Here is a 19642-nt window from a genome sequence, read left to right as displayed (position 1 = left end):
TTTTGTTTAGAGTATGCGATTATCTTGTAATGAGGTTGTAACTCCAGTAATCAAAAGTATTTATCCCTGCATTTGAGGTATTGGGTTCGATTACCCCCTTCTCCAATATCGTTCTTTTAAAATATCTATCATCTGAATGAGATAATGCTAAACTAAATGATACTAATTGATTTGATGTTGTAATTGGTAAATTAATGTCCAAAATGCAGTGGAAATTATTCTTGAATGAAATCTGAGTGATTAGGTAAGAACAAGAAAGCATTAAAAAAAAAATTGAAGTCAACCCCACCCCTTAAAAGAAAAGTTACAACCCTAATCGTGAGACATTGCTCATGCAAATCATCATCAAGGGGTGGCCTTCTAGTAGATGAAAGTTGCCCCCACAACATCTCATCTCACGTGTGAGGTGACAGTAGTATATATATTTAATATTTTAGGGTAAGCTAGTAAATAAGCGATCATGTACATATGCAGCATATTGCGTCCTTTTTCAAGGGCCCATAAGGGCAACTCCATCAACTCTACATTTGTGCTAGCTACTTGGCTCGACTGGTCGCTGTAATATCCAAATTCGCACTCACTATAGTGAAGCTCAGCCACATCAATGATCTCAAGTATGGTGCTCTGCTCCTCCATCAAAACCAATCTTTTGGTCCAACATCCCAACTTGGTACGGGTCCGTGCTCTTCCCACTGGCCACCCTTATATAATTAAGTACATCAATCAATTATACAAGCGATATTCAGAATCGGAAGTTGAGATTCAAACACAAAATCTCGAATGCAATTTAACAACAAATCATTATTAAATTATGAAATTTTCTAAAATTAACGACAAACGATAGAAACATTGAATATTGAAAAAAAAACACAAGCTAGTCGGGAGAGTGAAAGGTATTGAACATGAAAATATTATTTACATTAGGTTGGTTTGCCGACACTAAATATATATATATATATATATATATATATATATCATATAACTATAAATGGCTAAGAGGCCAAGTATTTCCATTCCATTTTACCAACCGGTTTAGTTGCTGCATAACATGCATGATGATGAAGTATGAGTTTTCAATTTGAGGTCCCGACTTTTGTTTTCTTTTTCTATCAACTTTGGGACACCGCAAGGCCAAGCATCAAGATCATATAGATGTAATTGTACTGCACCAGCTATAAAGCTACAAAGGACCACGAAATCTTATCAAATCTTGGATTCATTTATTCAACTGTAAAGGGGACCAAATAATTCATTAATTTCCATCACTTAACTCAGATTAGAGGAACACCATAATTCAAATGTGTGTGTTTTTTTTCTTCTTATTTTCCTTTGATCAACACTTGAATTTAAAATCCTCTTATTAATTATGATTAAATTAATGTTATTATTTTAAGTGTTCTTCTTCTAATTGAGAAGAAAGAAAAAAGAAAAAAAGAAGAAAGGTTTTTGCTCCGAAGACATCCTTTTCATGCTGAAAGTGAGATTCATATGTATAATATTTAGGGTTCCATGATGAACGTGGATCAATCAGTGAAGGTGGACTAGTATTTCCATGGTCATTTTGGATTTATATATATGCGGAGGAGAAGTATTTGTGGAAGCCCATGCGTGCAGTGCAATCATTGGCCAATTCTCATCCATTAATTTCTGTGTCTGTTAGATAGCCAAGCCAAGGACATAGATGAATTGGAATTTTTCGTTGCATACCAATAATGCAAGATCGATGAGCACATCAATAATTGTCCTATTGTGACAAATCAGTAGGAATATTCAAAAGAAGTTCTTCACTCGTCAATTTCTCAATTTCATTGTTCATGTTAATTAATTTGCTACATAGATACGTGCTTAACTTTCCCATTTTTGTATTTAAGATCAAATGAAAATAGTGAACAACTTTGAAAGCCCTCGTATTAGGTTTATATAAACGATGAAAACGTCTCTGTTTATTATCTGTTTGACTTATTAACACATATTAAGTGGCGTGAGAATACCTACCTACAAATTGATGAATTCAGAACAATTCATACGCAAATATTTATACAATGAAGAGTCCGGTTCGAAAGCTACCCCTTCAAGTATGGAGAGTGATGGAGAGAGAGAGAGAGGGAGAGAAGTCAGAGTCAAACTAGGGTCGGGTATAGGGTTATAGGGTAAGGTGGTCAAGGTACTGGACACGAGGTCTGAGGCACACACGTGTGGGAGTGATGAAATTACAAGATACCCTCCCTCCTCAATCTGGTGTGTTTGGAGTGTTGTGAGTGTGCACTTTTCAACGTCTGCCCAATCTCAGACACGAATGGGTGTGTCTGTCTGTCAGAAGTGCACGTGTGCCAGTCTTTATAGCATTTGGAAAATTGGAACACTGACTCCCTCAGCGACTCAGATGGAGAGAGAGAGAGAGAGAGAGAGAGAGAGAGAGAAGATTAGATTGGGATTTGATGGATGATATTGAATTTGATCATCATGTACTTCTGGGGCAAGTTCACATGGACTCCCTATGGTTTTTGTCTGTCTGCTGCCCAAATGCCTTGCTTCTCTTCTCTCTACTTCCTCCTGGTTTTTTTTAGCCTCCAATCCATTCACAACAACACAACCAATTTGTGCCTATGGCTTGCTTTTTTTTAAAACTTGGTCACATAAATTCAACCTTGGCCCCTTGGATTTCCATCCGATCATTTTGTTTTCCTACAATACACAAGAGAGAAGATATGCATCACCTGGTTCCTGGTCGGGATAAGGTTTAGGAATAAAACTCGAATACTTATAAATTATATCGGCAAATTTGACAACCCTTGTGCAAGTTAATTTATATAGATTTTGAAGAAGAAATTTTTTGTTTCCTTGTATTAAAATTTTAAGCTTGAAATCTTTTTCGATCCCATTCCTATAATTAGATGTCTAAAAATTAGAGTTGAGTTTATTCCAATTTCAAATATACCTTATATCATTTTGAATGAACCATTTACTATTTCCGTGACATGCAAGTCATCTATCTGTCATTCCTGTAGTGTTGTGGAAAATTGTGCATGGACAATCACCGATTAAAACCAGTGTGTGCTTATATATAGAGCTATTCAACACATGTGCTCATTCATCTATGTATATTCCACATGCCAAACTTTCCAATAGTTTGGTAATTGTCTAATTTAGATAGAAACCAATCAAGTGATTGATCCTCTGTTTATACCTTTGGATTAAACTAGATGATAAAAGTCTAAACGATCCTAAAAATTTGCCGTCTAAATCTCTCCTATTTGACTGATTGGTTGGTGTCCCTATCTCCCACATGTAGAGCACATGTAATATATAATCAATGGAACATGTTCGTATCTTAGCTACTATGTCTTATCTAGCTAGGAGTGGAAAAAGGCCATGCGATTATGCAAAGAGCACACTAGGAATCTTTTGATGTTTTTTTCTTTGTATTTTTTATATTTGCCTATTAAGAATGAAAGAGAATTACAATGGATTTTGTTGAAGAAATAACAAAACGAAAGAAAAAAAAAAGGCCAACTTGAGGGGTAGTGGGGTACCCTAGTGTGACTATATTCTTTCCAAAGAAGAGATTGGAGAAAGTCAAGCATAAAAGGTGGATTGCATCAATCAAAGTTGATAGCCACACAATGTCTGGGTTACTATTTTTTTTCTTTTCCCGAAACAGTAAGAACATAACCTTAAACGGAGATTCTTGCAATACAGAAATTCTAAAAAATTATAAACAAATAGGTACAAGCATTATAGAATAGTGAGAAATAAAATATACAATTTGAATCTCAACTTACTTGAAGTTACAGATCAGGAGGACCCAAAACCTGCAACAACCAGTACTTCAAAAAGATCAAGTCAGAAAACAATCTCACAAACATCTCGGAACAAGAAATACACCTGGAAGTGGAATGGCGGGGGAATTTGCTTAATTAGTACCATTTAGATAGATATACATTGTAATTTGTAACCCATTGGACCATTACACAATTGCACAATTTTTATAAAATAATATTCCACATTCATGGTACCAAAAGCATTGGAGTCAATTCTCATTGGAGATGGATGTTTAGAAACTCCTACCCCAAAGCCCCATTAAAATATTAATGATTTTTTGTGACATTTTTTTCTCTCTAAAGTAGTGGTTATTGATAAACTTGATTGACATTGTCTGCCAAATTCCCTTTGAATCTTTAGGGTTTGGTTGCTTTGTCTCTAATCAAGTGGTATTAAATCCAAAACCCCACTTATAATTCTTCCTTCCTGTCTTTAATGCCTTTGTCATTTGTGCTTAAGTACTGCAGCATTGAGGACTTTCTTCACCTCCACCAATCATTTTATAATCGACTAAGTTAATCTCTTGAGCTTAAATTCCAATAAATAATCCACCCCATCATCTTTTTTTTCACTTTGCATAGAGAGAGGTTGAAACAGCAAAAGTGAAACACGGTTAAGGTTCATCTTTTGAATTAGAGATGCTTACCTTCTTGTTTTTTGCATGAAAAATGGGGGACAAAACAAAGATTGCCTACTATTTTCTTGTACGCTAGGAGTCTAGGAGTAGCTGGGTTCATTAGATGAATATATTGTCGGCATTTCGCTTTTCTTTTTCTCTAATTTTCTCAAAAAAAATTATGCCAATCACATCCATTCAATAGTACCTGCCAGAACTCGGATTTGAAACCCTTTTCCCATTTGAAATTGAAACCATTTCTTGACTCCTTAGCTAGAAAGATGTTATGTACTGACCCTTTGAATTACTGTGCATTTAGTTACAATCGCTTCTCAATCCCGATAAAATTAAAACGATACAAAGAAGATTAACAAGATTCATGCATAAGGACGACACACAAAATTAATTTAGTAAAGTACACCTATGCTACAACTTTTGCTAGAATTGAAGCAAAAAATTATTAGGTGAGCACACGTGCGGCCAGCCGTGAATCACTGCGACAAACAAATTCCGACATGAGGAGTGGATAAAAAAGATAGTTGACAGCACTAGATCCTAGTAAATAGTAGTAAAGCACAGTAAACATGGGGTTTAGACTTTGGTGGGAACTGACATTGAAAATGATTAGTGTTGAGGATTATGCATGGAATATAATCATAGAGATTGAATTATAACACATATCATGATTGACATTAGAAACAGAAAAGGAAAAGCAAATTGGTTTTTGTAGGGATTGTGGGAAGCTTTTCTTTTAATCTTTTTTTGGCTCTTCTCTTTAGCCCTCTTTGCTTTTTGGTTGATGATGATGGCACTTGTAGTCCACTCGGGGCATGTTGCATATCGTTACTTGCGACCATGTGACCATCACATTCTCACTTTCTGGCGACATGTTCCCACATCGACAGGTGTGTGAAATCATGGCTTCTCAAATTCTCCATCACCATTTTCATACACAAGAAAAAGAAAAAGAAAAACCCTAAACCCTTTTTCTGTAACTAATCTAATCTGGTTTCTTTAGCATATCCTATCTGTTTGATCAGACTAATGTAAAAGCTCAAGTATATATATATATTTTTTATAATAATGGCTTGGAAAGTGGTTGCCCTTTCATTTGTACTGAAAAAAAAAAAAGCATTACCTTTTCTATAAACCCATGTTCCTAACCATAATATTTTTTCTTTTAGTTATTTATTTATATTTTATGTTCGGACCCAAAATACTCATCATAGATCCTTTCATGGGTGGGTTATTACAATTTGGGCCTTTGTTGCTATATTAAATTTCATCATTTGTTGGCCCAAACCAAGCACATTCTGAAATTTGTGCATAATAGTGGCCCTCTCAATTTGGAGAAGAGAGATTTGATGCCCGTTGATTTTTATTTGGTCACAGTTTGGGAAGAGGGGTTGGTGCCATTAGGTGTTCGAACTTAGAGCACTTCTACCTCATTGTGCCATGACAAAGAGTAAGGGTAAGTAACGGCAAATACTATTCAACATGAATAGTGATTTTTATAGTAATTTTTTGATGCATTTCCACCAATTGCCATAGCAACTCAAAGACAACTACTATTTACATGAGATATGAGGAGGAATTTGTATGGATTTTGATATTTACATGAGATATGAGAAGAGGAATTTGTATGGATTTTGATATGAAAAGTGAAGAACATGGTTATGTATTTATAGAAAAAAAATTCTGAATTTTTTGGATACTTTCCTTAATTTTTTAGGTATTTAAATTAGTCACTGACGTCACACTAACATCATGCCAACATCACCTTGCTCAAGCAACATCCCAAGCAAGTTGTGCCTTCGAACTTGCCCAATTTGATAAGCCCACTTCTTGTCATGGCAACTTTTTCTTTGTAAGGGTTGTTTTTGGAGCCTAGGCCCTCCTCTTTTGCCATGGAGGGGTGAAAGTGCCCTTAAGACCACTGATATGCCGGCAAATTGCCCCTTGGCGTACCAGTTGATTTTATCAGCAAAAATATTTGATAGATAACTTGCACAATGATTGTTAGCAAAATAGAAGAAAATATTGTAAGATTTCATGCACGGCCAATGCGCATGCTTAAAACAGGATATATATACAACAACGGTAGGGATTGGGTACATACATATATAGACGTACTGCAAGGGCTCTGCATTCCCCACTCAAATAAACAACCATATTTAACATAAGCGAAAGGCGTGTAAACACACAGTCCCATTCCGTGGGCTTGAGATTATGGACCAAAATAGTACCCAGTTTCAATCTTCATCATCATCGTCATCTTCTTCTTCATCGTCTTCCTGCAATTTCAAAATTCCAATTATGTTAGGATGCTCAGAGCAACCTTCGAGACATAAAGTATAGAGAATACGTTTGTACTCCTATTCCACAGAAAAAGAGCATTTCTTTGATTTTTTGTGTGCACCTAATCATTTGAGTATTGCAAGCTGAAAATTCAGGCAATCCAAGGGGCAGTAGCTAGGCTGCTAATTATCCAATAGAAATCCTAAAATATCTTCTTTAGCCAGGTATCAACAACCAGAAATGGTAATAGGTCACAAATGCTTTCCAAGTTCTTGACTTGTTAGTGATTGGACTGTGATGCCAGAAAAGAATGAATCTAGTGAAAGCATATGATACACTGAATGAATTTATAGTTTCTAGTAGGATGAACTAATTTTTGTTCGGATAAAAACAGTGAATGTCACAGCAACATAAAGTTGGGGCTGAATATCTTCAATTATGCGTTCACAGCAACATAAAACGGAGTGGATTATACAGGTTTTCTTGATAATAAAATGAGCTCATGCATTATTTCAAAACCAGGAGGCGAACTGACAGCAACTTCAAGGCAAATTACAATGAAAACAAGGGCCTTTTTTAATTATCGGAATTATCGGATGAAAGATCAGAATGCATGCAAGATGTGAAAAGTATTAAATAAAGACTCAATGTAGCAGGCAGTAGTACAACACAAGGATTCATAGCTTCAAAGATTACCTCTCCACTCTCCTCTTCTTCATCATCCTTCACAATGGGTTTTGACCTTTCAGCTACTTCTTCTTCTTCATCATCCGTGTCCTCCTGACAGAAGACATAAGTGTCAGGAAAGCAAACATGAAGAAAGGTGAAGGGTTTGTTTCTGTTACAGTACAGTCTATGTACCTCTTTGTTGTTGTAAGCTTTCATAAGCTTTTCATACTCTGATTTCCTTTTCGCTGCTTTAGCTTCATATGGAGCTTTCTCCTACCAATGCCAACCCAATAAGAAGATCAATGAGACAAGAAATGCAAGGGATCAATCTATTGTGAGCCAGGACTGAATCCACAGAAACAGAATTGAGCTTATAGATGCTAAGAACTTATACATCCTTTGCACAATGACTAATTAATATTGTTCTAAATTTCCAACTCAGCACACAATCCAAGATGCAAAAATTCGCATTTGACGGTTCATTCCTTTTAAACAAAATCAATAGAATCGTCTATATAATTCAAATATGAAAATTTTCAGCCCCATGTAATAACAACTATGAAGGGCTCATCGCCCACTTGGCACGGATCAAACTTCCAAAGTCATAAAAAATTTCTGCATAGCCAGGTCCACTGAGAGCACATTATACTGTCCTTAATACATCACAATATTTCAGATTACTTTCAGAGGATACTATACTACTTACCGCATGAGACATAGATTTCCACTTTTCTCCTCCAGCTTTCCCCACCTTCATTTAAAGCACCCATGATTCACATCAATATCCGACTATAGATGAAATGGCTAACCAAACCAAATGTCAACACTTTCTACTAAATGGAACATAAACTATGAAAGCTGCTTACAGCCGACACAGCTTTCACATTCGGATGCTCTTGCTTGTAAATCGTTCTGAACTCTTCTCTGTGATAATTAGTTAAACAGTACGTCAGTATATCTCATCTAAGGATTCATTGAAATAGTCTAAAATGATTCCTTTCCGCATTTTATTTGGAGAGATACTTACAGAAAAACAAAGAAAGCACTAGCAGGCCTCTTTGGTTTGTTAGGGTCCTTCTTGCCCAATTTTGCATTCTTAGCAAGTTTTCGGCGGCTCTTGTCAGCCTCAATCGCTGCCTTTCGCTTTCCAACCTTTCTGAATTGAAGAAACATAAACATGACATTACCTTTCAAATAAAGCTATTTAAGTCTCAAACCCGACTACAGGCTTTAAGAAAGTCATCCATGAATACCATTTATGAAAATTACCTGTCCTCTACTACAGGCTTTAAGACTTCTTTCTTCTCCTTCCTCACAGGACCTTTGCCCTTGGAAACCTTCATTCTCAATAGACTAATTTCTGACACAACACAATTCAAATAAACATAACTGCGAACTCCAACCAGAAAAGTAAAATGAAAAATGCAATAACAGTTATAAAAAAAAACTAATTATTGATTTTAATGAAATTTTTGATATTTTCCTTTTCCCTTTGAGAATCTTTTAGGAGTGATCAAAGTCATGCAACCATCCAGAAATAAGTCAAATTATAGCCCTCTAATACAAGCATATTGCTAGGTTTGGTTGCTGAGAAAATCCAAATCCAGGTTTCTTAACCCATAAACCCCATATTGTAACAACTGGTGATGGTTAGGTCAAACAATTCAGCTTCCAAAACTTTAATCAAGTTATGCTATTGACATGAGATAAAGTTTTCTACTTTACTTTCTCAGCAGCCAAGCAGAATTCTTACCAGATCAAAGCAATAAGACAACTGGAAAACTAGATTGAATACCCACCCAGATGTTAAATTGTCAACAAGGAAGTGAATTATATAAACATGCAGACTACAAACTTAAAAATGAAGAAAAATAATAAAATCATCTGAAGAAATAAAAAAGGGGGAAGAATCACATGCCTCTTGTTTTGCAGAGAAGGAAACGCAACAGGGGAAAAGCAGAGCAGAAGAGACTGCAGAGTAAAGCAAGTTAAGCAACCCAAGACAAAAAAAGTAAAGAGATAATTGTGGGAGGTCATCATGTCCATTAGAGAGAGAGATGCCAAGAAGATATTTATTGAAGGTCAAGTAGATGACACGTGGAAACCTTTTTGGAACTATTTGTAGTTGACCATTTAAGTATATATATGAAAATTTTTATGCTACATGTAGATGACACAGTCATACACATACATACAGCAAGCTGACTGGATGGGTTTTGGATTGGTTAGCAGCAAAAGCAGAGTCAAAGTTTTATCTACCAAAGACAAAGTCAGAGTAAACAAAAATGCACAGTGAGAAGTGTTCAGACACTGCTATTGTTACCAACATAGAAGCTCATACTTACATGAAAAAAAATAGTATTTTTTGTGGTAAAATATATATTGCGTGGGCAGTAAAAGTAGAAAACAGAGGACCCCCACCCAAAAAAAGAAAATAAATTGAAGAAAAGAAAGAGGTGAAGCAAACATATCCCACAGCTACATGATATCCAAGAGATAAGGCTTTGGCAAAGGTAAGGCCTAAATTAATCATTCACATTTTCAAATCCTTCACAAAATACAAATCCCACACTATTATTTATTTTTCACATTTATATAAACACACTCACCAGTCCCACCCCCACTCTGCTCCAATTTCACACCCAACTAAGGCATGGCCACCACCACAGCCGCTGTCACTACCTACTTCTTCGGAGCCCGCCTCCCAAACCCCGGACCCAGTTTCGGGAGATTCCAAGCCCGATTCGGAAACTTCGGCGGCTTCAGCTTAGGCACCAAGAAGTCACCGCCACCTCCACCACCAAAACAAAAGCAGAAATTTGACGACGGGGAACGACCCGTATGGTTCCCGGGTGCCGAACCGCCCGAGTGGCTCGATGGGTCGATGGTCGGGGACCGGGGTTTCGATCCGTTCGGGCTCGGGAAGCCCGCGGAGTACTTGCAGTTCGATTACGACGGGCTGGACCAGAACTTGGCGAAGAATGTGGCAGGTGATGTGATCGGGACCCGGATTGAGGCCGCAGAGGTGAATCCGACGCCGTTTCAGCCGTACTCGGAGGTGTTTGGGCTGCAGAGGTTCCGGGAGTGCGAGCTGATTCATGGGAGATGGGCGATGTTGGGTGCGCTTGGCGCTCTTGCTGTCGAGGGCCTCACTGGGGTTGCATGGCAGGACGCTGGCAAGGTAATATAATTATTCTTTAATTATTGATCAATTATTAAATGTGAATTTTCTTGTTTATGCTTAATTTTCTCAAGCACTTGTTTAAGTTTTAATTTTTTACGTTCCTCAAATTAAATTTTCATTAATCTGATGGTTGTTTATTATTATTAAGATCGAGCGCAGTGCAATGTGCTAGCTTAGCTTAGCTTAATACGTATATTGCACGTAAATCACTAGTATGTAAAATAAAGTTAAGAGTAGAATGAAAATGGTAGTAGGCCTTTTTGTATAAGATAATACCAATATCATGAATGAATAACATAAGAAAAATACTTGTAGCTTGAGAGTATTTAAACATATATAGCTTAGATTTGTATCCAAATTCTTTTTTCATCGATACAATATATGTGTATAACAAAAAATAACAACGAGGTATAAATAGAATTTCTCGATTGAAAAAACCTTTAAAAAGAAAAAAATCATTATAGTATACAATCTTTGAGATAAAGATGTGTGTAGAAGTAGAAGTAATATTTGCCTCACTGTCCATCCCCATTGAAGTTGTATATTTATTTATTTAAATTTGAAGGACACATAGGCCGTATCTTGTATTTTGTATGTATGTAAAGAGGTACGTGAATATAAGCAGCCACAGTTTTTTGGTGATCGTGTCTTCTTATTATCCATGCGAAAAAACGTGGTGGCCCTAACTCCTAAGGTAAGGTCCTTATTGACGATGAATTTGGTGATAGCAATGATGAAAATGATGGCCAAAGAGATCACGCCAAAATTCATTTTTGTTCTCTACCTCACTTTAATTTATTTACTTACTTGCCCATTAGATCCAAAGATTACACAAATTAATATATTTACGAAGAAGAAAAAGATTCGAATTTGAATGCAATGAAACACACTCACTGCCTCCGCTAACTAGTTAAAAATGTTATAATTTGATTATTGTTGTTTAAAAACAGGTTGAACTGATTGAAGGATCATCATACCTTGGGCTTCCCCTTCCCTTTTCCATAACCACTTTGATTTGGATCGAAGTGTTGGTGATTGGGTACATTGAGTTCCAGAGGAATGCTGAGCTGGACCCAGAGAAAAGGCTGTACCCGGGTGGCAAGTTCTTTGACCCACTGGGCCTGGCCTCTGACCCGGAAGAGAAGGAGAGGCTGCAATTGGCTGAGATCAAGCATGCTCGTCTTGCCATGGTGGTCTTCCTCATTTTTGGCATCCAAGCTGCTGTGACAGGGAAGGGCCCTGTTAGTTTTGTGGCAACCTTTAACAAATAAACTTTCAAAATAATAAACAACCCACTTTCGTCCACAAAAATCACAATATTTTCATTCATTCTCTTCCTCTCTACCCAAAGACTACGAGTGCCCTCCTCCTCACTTCTCTTTTGTATATTCATATAATGTTTAATTAATTGCTGTATTAGGTGTCTGCACCTCTATACTCTTGTTGCTTTCATGTCTTAAATAAGGTGTTTATAAATGTATAATGGAAAAAAAAGAAGGGGAAAATCAGATTGTAACATTATTATTAGTAACTCACACTTCAGTATTTAAAAAAAAACAAGGAATAAAAATTTGTAACATGTGTGAAGCTATCAGCCTATGAACATGACAGCATTCTTTGCACGAAAGTCCAAAATGAGGCTACATCTCATATTTAAAAGAGGGCCCAACAAGTTGATGAGCATTTATTGGGCAGTGGGTTCAAGGACTTATGGATTTTTAACACTATAATGAGGCGCTTTTATATGTTGACGGGTTAGAACACTTTCACTTATTTGTCTTAATAAAAGATAAGAGTCTCTGTTAAAAAAAAGAAAAAGTAAGGGAAAGTAAGGGCTATACTGTTCATGTGAATAGTATTTGCCCTAGCATTTTTATTTTTATTTTTTTTATTGCTTTTTACCCATTGTCATGACAATTCAAGGGCAATTACTATTTATATGGGATTAATTTTATTTATACGTATGATATCAATTTTTTTCTTCACTGACGTCATTGCCCTTAGACAGCAGCTCGGGTTGATCTTGCCTGCGGGCCTGCCTAGTCTTGGTGGAGCCCACCTCTTGCATGGTCTGGATTTGCTTGGTGGGATGTCTTTTGCCACTGAAAGTGCTCTTATAATGAGGGGGTAAAATCCAGCAGTCTAATAATAAGTATGCACTTAATCGGACGACCATTAACGACCCCCTCATTATTTCTCCTAACTATTACCCCTCATTGTAGCCTCTTAGTGCTTTTTGTAGGTTCAAGGACTTGTACAATGACAAAGAAAAATAGGGGCGTATGTCAATTCGAAACCGATACAATTTAGTCAATCCGCATCCAATCCAATATAGATTGGATTGTGATTTTTTCAATCCGATTCATCATATTAGATGTTTAAGTCCAATTCGATCTGATCTAATTGTTATTGGATTGGATTCGATTGGATGATTGGTTTTGATTATGAAAAAAGACTAATGAAATATTAAACATTTATCATTAGGTTTAATCTAACCAAACATATTAATAGGCATAAATGTAAAATAAAAATAAAATAATAGAGAAAATTATTTTTTTTTTGTAAACAAAAGGGGCTAAGAGCCCAGAGCAAACAGACTAGGCACAAACAACACGGGACCTGGTCACCCCAATAGCATCCTCAGCCAAACAAGACGCAAGAAAGGTAGGCACCTCAGTAAAATATTGCACCCCAGTGCCAAACTCAGAACTCATAGAAGCCAAGACATCAGCTGCCACATTCTGCTCTCTGAAGATATGCTTAACAGAACAACTCCAACCATCTTGCACCTTTAACTTGCAACACCTAATAAGGCTAAACAGGGGGTGTGTGGAAATAGTAGAGCTAGAAAGAAGAGCCACAGCCACACTAATAGTAGAGAAAATTATTTTGATTATATAATATATTAAATATAAATCCATTAAATGAATTAAGATAGTCATAACTTTTCAAATACAAATACCTATAAGAGCAAAATAAGCATAAAACTAATTAGATTGGATTGGATTGGATTTTCATGAGCAAATCCAACATCCGATCTAATCATGTTGATTTTGAAAATTACGAATCCAATTCAATTCGCCAAATTATCGAAACCGATTGAAATTAAATTGAATTGGATTGAATCAGTTAATTTGAATGAATTGGATTAAATCTTGTACACCCCTAGTGAATAAGAGGAAGCTTACCTTCTATGAAGCTATAACCTTGTTCACTCATTTGATATTTGCTCTTGTGATGGTAAGGTAAAGTTCCCCATTGCCTCGAAAACTATGGACTGGTCAACAAATCAACTTTCTTTTGTGTGTGAGCGTGCCATTGCTAGCAATGAAAATCCTAGCAGACTTCTTAAAAATAGATAACTTACGCCCCAAGTTACTGATTTCTAAACAAGCGATTGTGAATTTGGGTGAGGAATATCTCCCAAGTAAGTTCTTTTCTTGCCTCAGACTAGTAAGGAATTCACAATTTTTCACAGTACAAACTGGTAGTTTTGGTCAGAATAAATGATAAGAAAGTGAACTGTTTTTAGGCTGAACTGCCTTTTACAAAGCTCAAAAAGGGAAAACCAACTCTAAAAAAGACAAAAAGAGGGCTAGACTTTCATTTCTACCTGGATAGATGATTCTGATCCGGGTTGGATTGGGTAAGTATGTGCTGGACTGGACTGTCAACAACTTCAACTGTCAAGTTTCAGCTGTAAATCGATACCAACGTTCGAGTTTGGCAAAGCTTTAATCTATTTCAAGCTTTGGAAAGCTTTTTGAACGGGCATAATTGGGACCTCTTCAATCTGGAAGGGGCAGAAGTGATTGGACTTGATGATTACCGAACTGGAACTGCACTGTGGTATTTGTTCTGCTTGATTAGGGCTCTTCATAAATTTGTTGAAGTTTTCATATTTGTAAAACCCGAACTCTACTTGATTTGGCTTATGCTGAACTAAATTTGTAACGAGAGAAATTTCGTTTTGAATGACTTATTTGTCTAAGTCTGAACTGAAGTTGGAGATTTTGATTTGTAGCTGGCTTTTTTCTTGTGGCTCAATGAGCTTTTGGTTGCTTCAGTGTTTTGAAGTTTTTTGAGATCAAGAGATCATTTTGAGTTTTTATTTTTGATTGATTTTTTGGTTGTCCTTTGATATGTTCACCTCCTCTCATATTTATAGAAAATGCTGGAGTGATATTTTATTCTTTTAATAATGGGCGGCAAAATTTTCCAAGAGAAAGATCTTTTATTTTAAATGCAAAGAAAAAAGGAAGTTATCTTGTTCTGGCAGAGAAGAACCATCAATAATCAATTTCCATGGATGTCTTTTCCTTGCTTTTCTGAAGGAAAGACCAACTCTTCTTTGTTCTCTGTTTGTCCTTGGTAAAGAGAAAGAACACAATTTGACGTGATGATCAGTTTGCTTTTCTTGTTTGAACAACTCCTTTGCTCCTCACTTATCTCTTGAGATTGTAGTTTGCTTATCTTTTGGAAAGATCACCTGCTCTGATGTCGAATTATATACAAAAGGATTCTGATCTTTTAGCCGCAGAGTTTCAGAGAAGTCTTTCTGCTAATGACATGCTTTCATTAATTCCCAATCAACTCTCTTGTGATAGTTGAAATTGTTGACTTTCCAAAAAATCTGCTGAGTTTTGATCAATTTTTGTACTCTGAGTTTTGAGATCAATGGTGAGTATTTAGATGTTGGGCCCAATCCAATTCTTTTATTGATATGCTCTAGTGGTCAATTGCCATTTAATTTGGCATTTTTTACAACTCTGCCATTTCGTAAAAGACGTGGGCCTCTGATGTAGTTTTGGGTTTTTTTTTTCTTTTTTTTGAATCAAAGCCTAATCCTCTGTTCTTTTCTGTTTTGTGAGCTTTTCTTTGCCTAAATGGGCTTGCATGTGGATTTCTTTTTGACCCAAACACACCTAAACTCCAATCATCTGTACAGTGAATTGATTTCTTATTCATAATATAATAAAGCAGTTGGTTAAGATTTGACAATCTATGTATAACCATTTCTTTGCAATTTTAGTGGGTGCTAGATGCCTAAAAGTATCTCATCAGCATAGAGTATAAAAATGCCCAATGGGGTCGGCTTTGTTAATGTGTGTCACACTCCCACCCACCCTCTCTCCTCCTCTCCAATAATAGCATATAAATAACTTGATAAAGGGGTCCAAATTTGGTCTCCACTACCCTTGGAGTTTTGCAAGCCTCACTCAACACATTCGAATCTAATTACCCCTTTTAACTTATTTTTATTTGGAGAAGCTTAAATAAAACTAAACTAACTAGGTATAGCTTCAAAAATATGACTTAAATCTTGGGTAGGTACCAATTTGAATTTGTCTTCGTCAAGTTATGAAGGGCCTTTGGGAGATGGCAACACGTTTCTCTTTTGAAAAGCTTGATGCGCCCTTTCTAAAACAGAAAAAATGGAAAAGCTTGTTTACCACTCTTTCTTGCAAGAAATTAATGTCAAAAGTTTCTTGACAGACGAGACGAGGATTAAACAAGTTAGCAGACGAGGTTAAACAGGTTGTTCGCTCGGTAAGAAAAGTTAAAAAAACCATAACAATTAGTGCTGGCGATCATGACAAGGAAGAACAGCTTATATTGCAAGTGTCCACGTGATTGACGCGTTCTTAGAGACCCCTTTTTCTAAGCAGTATCATTCATTTGTCTGTGAAGCATAAGCATTACCTAAGCAAAACAATAATGCAGATAATTTCAGTTTTCAATATAACCAAAACATACATGAAATGGAAAAAATGCGTTGATGTAATTCTAAATATGCAGAAAACAGAGGTGACCATTGCAAAACCAACAAAACTATGAATACGAATTTAGTTTTTCAACAAAGCAAAAAAAGAAGAGAGGCTATTTTATTGCATAAAGGGCCATAAATAAAAAATAAAAAAACCGTAGTATACACGTCTTGTCTGGTTGCCACTTTAACATAAAAGTGGTATTATTTGTGAAAATGTGATAGCTCAGGTCCACATTTCTTGCAACTACAGACTGCACCAGAAACAATAAGAGGCAAAGGTAAATACATATTCAAGCAATTCTCTCCCTGTCTTTCTCTTTTTCCTTTCTTGCATATGCCTTTTCTTTCTCTGTTGGCTTTGTTTTCCATTTCTTCTCGCGCGGTAGATTTATCTCTTCCGTATCAATCTTCTTTTGGGTTTTCTTTGATTTTAACGACGACCCTTTATCTGAATCTTCATTTTGTCTTCTAATTTTTGCTGGTTAAGAAAATTTTGGGTGCATAGTGGAGGCATGGGGAGGTTGTTTGTGCAGAGTCTTGAGGGGAAGATCTATAGCTGCAAGCACTGCCGAACCCACCTAGCTCTTTGTGAGCATATAGTTTCCAAGGTTGTTAATTTGATCTCTCTCCAGCTTTGATCAGTCAAAAGTATTCTTTTCTGTGATATTCTGCTTAAATTTTCATACGGGTATTGATGAATTGTTGCCTGTTTCTGTTTTTTTTTTTTTTTTTCCCTTGGAAGATAATATGTATGCTGTTTGATGGTATCCTGGGTCGAAGACTCAAATGTATTAGTTAGTCTGCTTTTGTGATGATGAATTTATGTTCCTTTAGTTACTCTTGGAAGTTGGTTTTGTCTAACTTGAACTGTAAGGCAACATTAATGTGATAAAAAGAGGGTTAATTTGGTGTTTGATAATCATTAGCACAATCTCATTAAGTATGTAGTTGATTCCCTTATTGTTTCTCATAGTTCTTAAATGGTAATTGCTTTTTTTTTTTTTTTGGTGAGCTTGATAGTTAGATTTGTGTTGAATATTTAATTACCGCATTCACAGTAGCTTATCTGTTAGTTGAAATTTATTGATTAATGAGGTAAGGGATGTTATTAAGGCATTTTGATCCTATATCATAAGGTAGAACTTGTATCCAGGACAAAAATAATGCTGCATTAATTATTTCACTTGCGGGAATGCAAAAAGGACTTGATACTAGTTTTTAATGAAGAGGACAGCTAGAACTAAATTGAAGCCTTATCCTCTTTTCAACTGAGAGAGGACATGGTGGCTTATGATATAGCTGTTAGAATTTGGGGTATTTCCCAGCCCTCTCTGAGGGCCATGCTACTGGAAAGAGATTATCCAGTATGCCCAGTTTGGTCACGTCACATGCGAGATGGTGTTTATGGTTGGCTGCTACACTTACTCGAATTCTTTCATCAAGTAGTATGAAATCTGCAAAAAGATTCTTGTTCATTGCTTTCAAGTGCGTCTTTAATTCCATGGGTGCTTCTCAAACTTACCAAGCACAAATAGATCATGGCCTTCAGTTTTGGCATGTTTTCTTTTAGCTTTGATCAACTCGTGACACATAGCTTTGGACTCTTTGTGTCCAGCTGACAAAACTAGTTTTAGAAGATTTGTCCATGAATGAGTGTACCTGTATTGTCTCAAAGTAATATAATTTAAAATAAGGTAGGGCTCTAAGTAGAGTGAAATGACAGATGGTACTAGTCTGTGCTATCTTTAATTTTTAGATAAGGAGGTAGAAGAAGATGACCGTTAGGATTTATTTTGATAATCATTCAGTATTATTAAGGCTTGTTCTGTTTCTTCTTTGATGTAGTTGCCACTTCTTTTTCCCTTTTCATTTGGAGTGTCCAACAAATGTTGATTGGTAGTTTTATTGGAATGGAAGCACATTGTCTGACTACATGTTTTGCCTGTGTTTCATTCAGTCTTTCCACTGCAGGCATGGGAAGGCTTATCTCTTCAGTAAGGTGTAAGTTTTTCTTGATATTTGGACATCTTTTCCTTGTCTGATGCTGAGACTAGATCCACTGGAGAATACTTTATGTAAACCAGCAACCCTTACCGAACTTAGCCGATACCACATGGAAGTTACAGATGCTGGAATAGTAAAAGAATATCCTGTTTATGTTTTTACACATGATCAAGACACAAAGCATGTCTCAAGCTCATCCTAGAATTTGATTTATTAGAAACATTAATTGATTGCATGTGTGCTGTATTGATTATACAGCACTGGTCAGTTTCGGTTTCACTGAATTTTACAAGAGAGCTGCCGTCAATAGCTTCAAACACTCAGTCTCTTACTCTTAATTTTCATTTGTAGCCTGTCAAATTATGCCTGAACACAGCAGAAAGTCAAATGAAATGATGTGGATATTGCAGTCTGAAATAGGATAATCTTTGATAATCATCATGGGCATTCTCATTTGCAAGCTCACTCAACAAGATTTGTCATTAAGCAGTATATGATTGCAATGAGTTGCTTTTAGATATGTGATTCGCATCTCCAATCATTTACAGAGTGAACGTAACCTCCGGAGAGAAAGAAGAGAGAATGATGATGACAGGGTTGCACACTGTTGCCGACATTTTTTGTGTTGGATGTGGATCAATAGTGGGGTGGAAATATGTAAGATTATGAGGCATGAATAGAATTGTCATTATTTACGTCTACTTGTTTTCTGCTGTTATTGGTTTTGATGTTTTCTTTCAGGAGACTGCCCACGAAAAGAGCCAGAAGTACAAGGAAGGAAAATCCGTACTTGAGCGGTCAGTAGTAGAGTCATATGGAGAAACAAAATTTGAATTCCAATCTAATTCAGTTCAGTAAAAATAAGGTTGTGAGTTTCATTCTTGAGCAGGGTTAAGATGTCGGGGCCTGACGGAAGCAATTATTGGGTCAGTCATGAAGCACAAGTTGGAAGCAGTGATGCAGATGATGTTTGATGGTTACCCTTTTTCACATTCAATTGTACATTCTTTGAATCTCATCCTTCTTCTTCTTCTTCTACTCATGTGAATTATTAAGCTCTTAATTCCTCATTTCGGCAACTATCTGAACTTGCCTTCAATAACATCTAAATGTAAACATTTGACTGTGTTCCAATTCGATTCAGTTTGCTCTTAATGTAGCCTCTTTTCAAAATAATACATCTGGTTGCAAATTATGTTTGTTCTTAAAAGGTCTGTGTTGTAAAAGGAACTCTTTTTAAAAAAAAAAAATTTGGTTAACAGTTGTGTGATGGAAGCAC

At 36.3% G+C, this 19642-nt stretch overlaps 3 protein-coding genes and 1 pseudogene across 5 annotated transcripts; 3 read left to right on the top strand and 1 right to left on the bottom strand.

Annotated features, from left to right (window-relative positions):
* Positions 1-4752: 4752 nt before the first annotated feature.
* LOC117620424 lies at positions 4753-4863 on the top strand (annotated as a pseudogene).
* Positions 4864-6420: 1557 nt separating this feature from the next.
* LOC117619845 (high mobility group B protein 1-like) lies at positions 6421-9528 on the bottom strand. Of its 2 annotated transcripts, none has more exons than XM_034349891.1 (8): positions 9324-9528; positions 8675-8765; positions 8433-8561; positions 8272-8329; positions 8112-8156; positions 7598-7678; positions 7433-7516; positions 6421-6732 (listed from the first exon to the last, which is right to left on the bottom strand). In XM_034349891.1, exons 2-8 carry the CDS (start codon positions 8746-8748, stop codon positions 6691-6693), a joined length of 513 nt encoding a protein of 170 aa, XP_034205782.1. In that variant the 5' UTR covers positions 8749-8765; positions 9324-9528; the 3' UTR covers positions 6421-6690. The 2 variants fall into 2 exon arrangements, with proteins under 2 accessions (XP_034205782.1, XP_034205781.1); XM_034349890.1 differs by having other exon boundaries at positions 8675-8758; positions 9324-9451.
* Positions 9529-9892: 364 nt separating this feature from the next.
* Positions 9893-12026, top strand: LOC117620008 (chlorophyll a-b binding protein CP29.3, chloroplastic). Its single transcript, XM_034350091.1, has 2 exons — positions 9893-10586; positions 11540-12026. Exons 1-2 carry the CDS (start codon positions 10059-10061, stop codon positions 11858-11860), a joined length of 849 nt encoding a protein of 282 aa, XP_034205982.1. The 5' UTR covers positions 9893-10058; the 3' UTR covers positions 11861-12026.
* Positions 12027-16499: 4473 nt separating this feature from the next.
* LOC117619494 (protein yippee-like) lies at positions 16500-19558 on the top strand. Of its 2 annotated transcripts, XM_034349465.1 has the most exons (6): positions 16500-16637; positions 16847-16967; positions 18317-18360; positions 18912-19020; positions 19105-19160; positions 19253-19558. In XM_034349465.1, exons 2-6 carry the CDS (start codon positions 16872-16874, stop codon positions 19335-19337), a joined length of 390 nt encoding a protein of 129 aa, XP_034205356.1. In that variant the 5' UTR covers positions 16500-16637; positions 16847-16871; the 3' UTR covers positions 19338-19558. The 2 variants fall into 2 exon arrangements, with proteins under 2 accessions (XP_034205356.1, XP_034205357.1); XM_034349466.1 differs by lacking the exon at positions 16500-16637 and having other exon boundaries at positions 16653-16967.
* Positions 19559-19642: the final 84 nt, after the last annotated feature.

This window comes from Prunus dulcis, chromosome 2 (assembly GCF_902201215.1).
Source record: "Prunus dulcis chromosome 2, ALMONDv2, whole genome shotgun sequence".
Taxonomy (NCBI): Eukaryota; Viridiplantae; Streptophyta; class Magnoliopsida; order Rosales; family Rosaceae; genus Prunus; species Prunus dulcis.
Note: the sequence above shows the minus strand (reverse complement) of the source record. Positions and strands in the feature narration are given on the sequence as shown.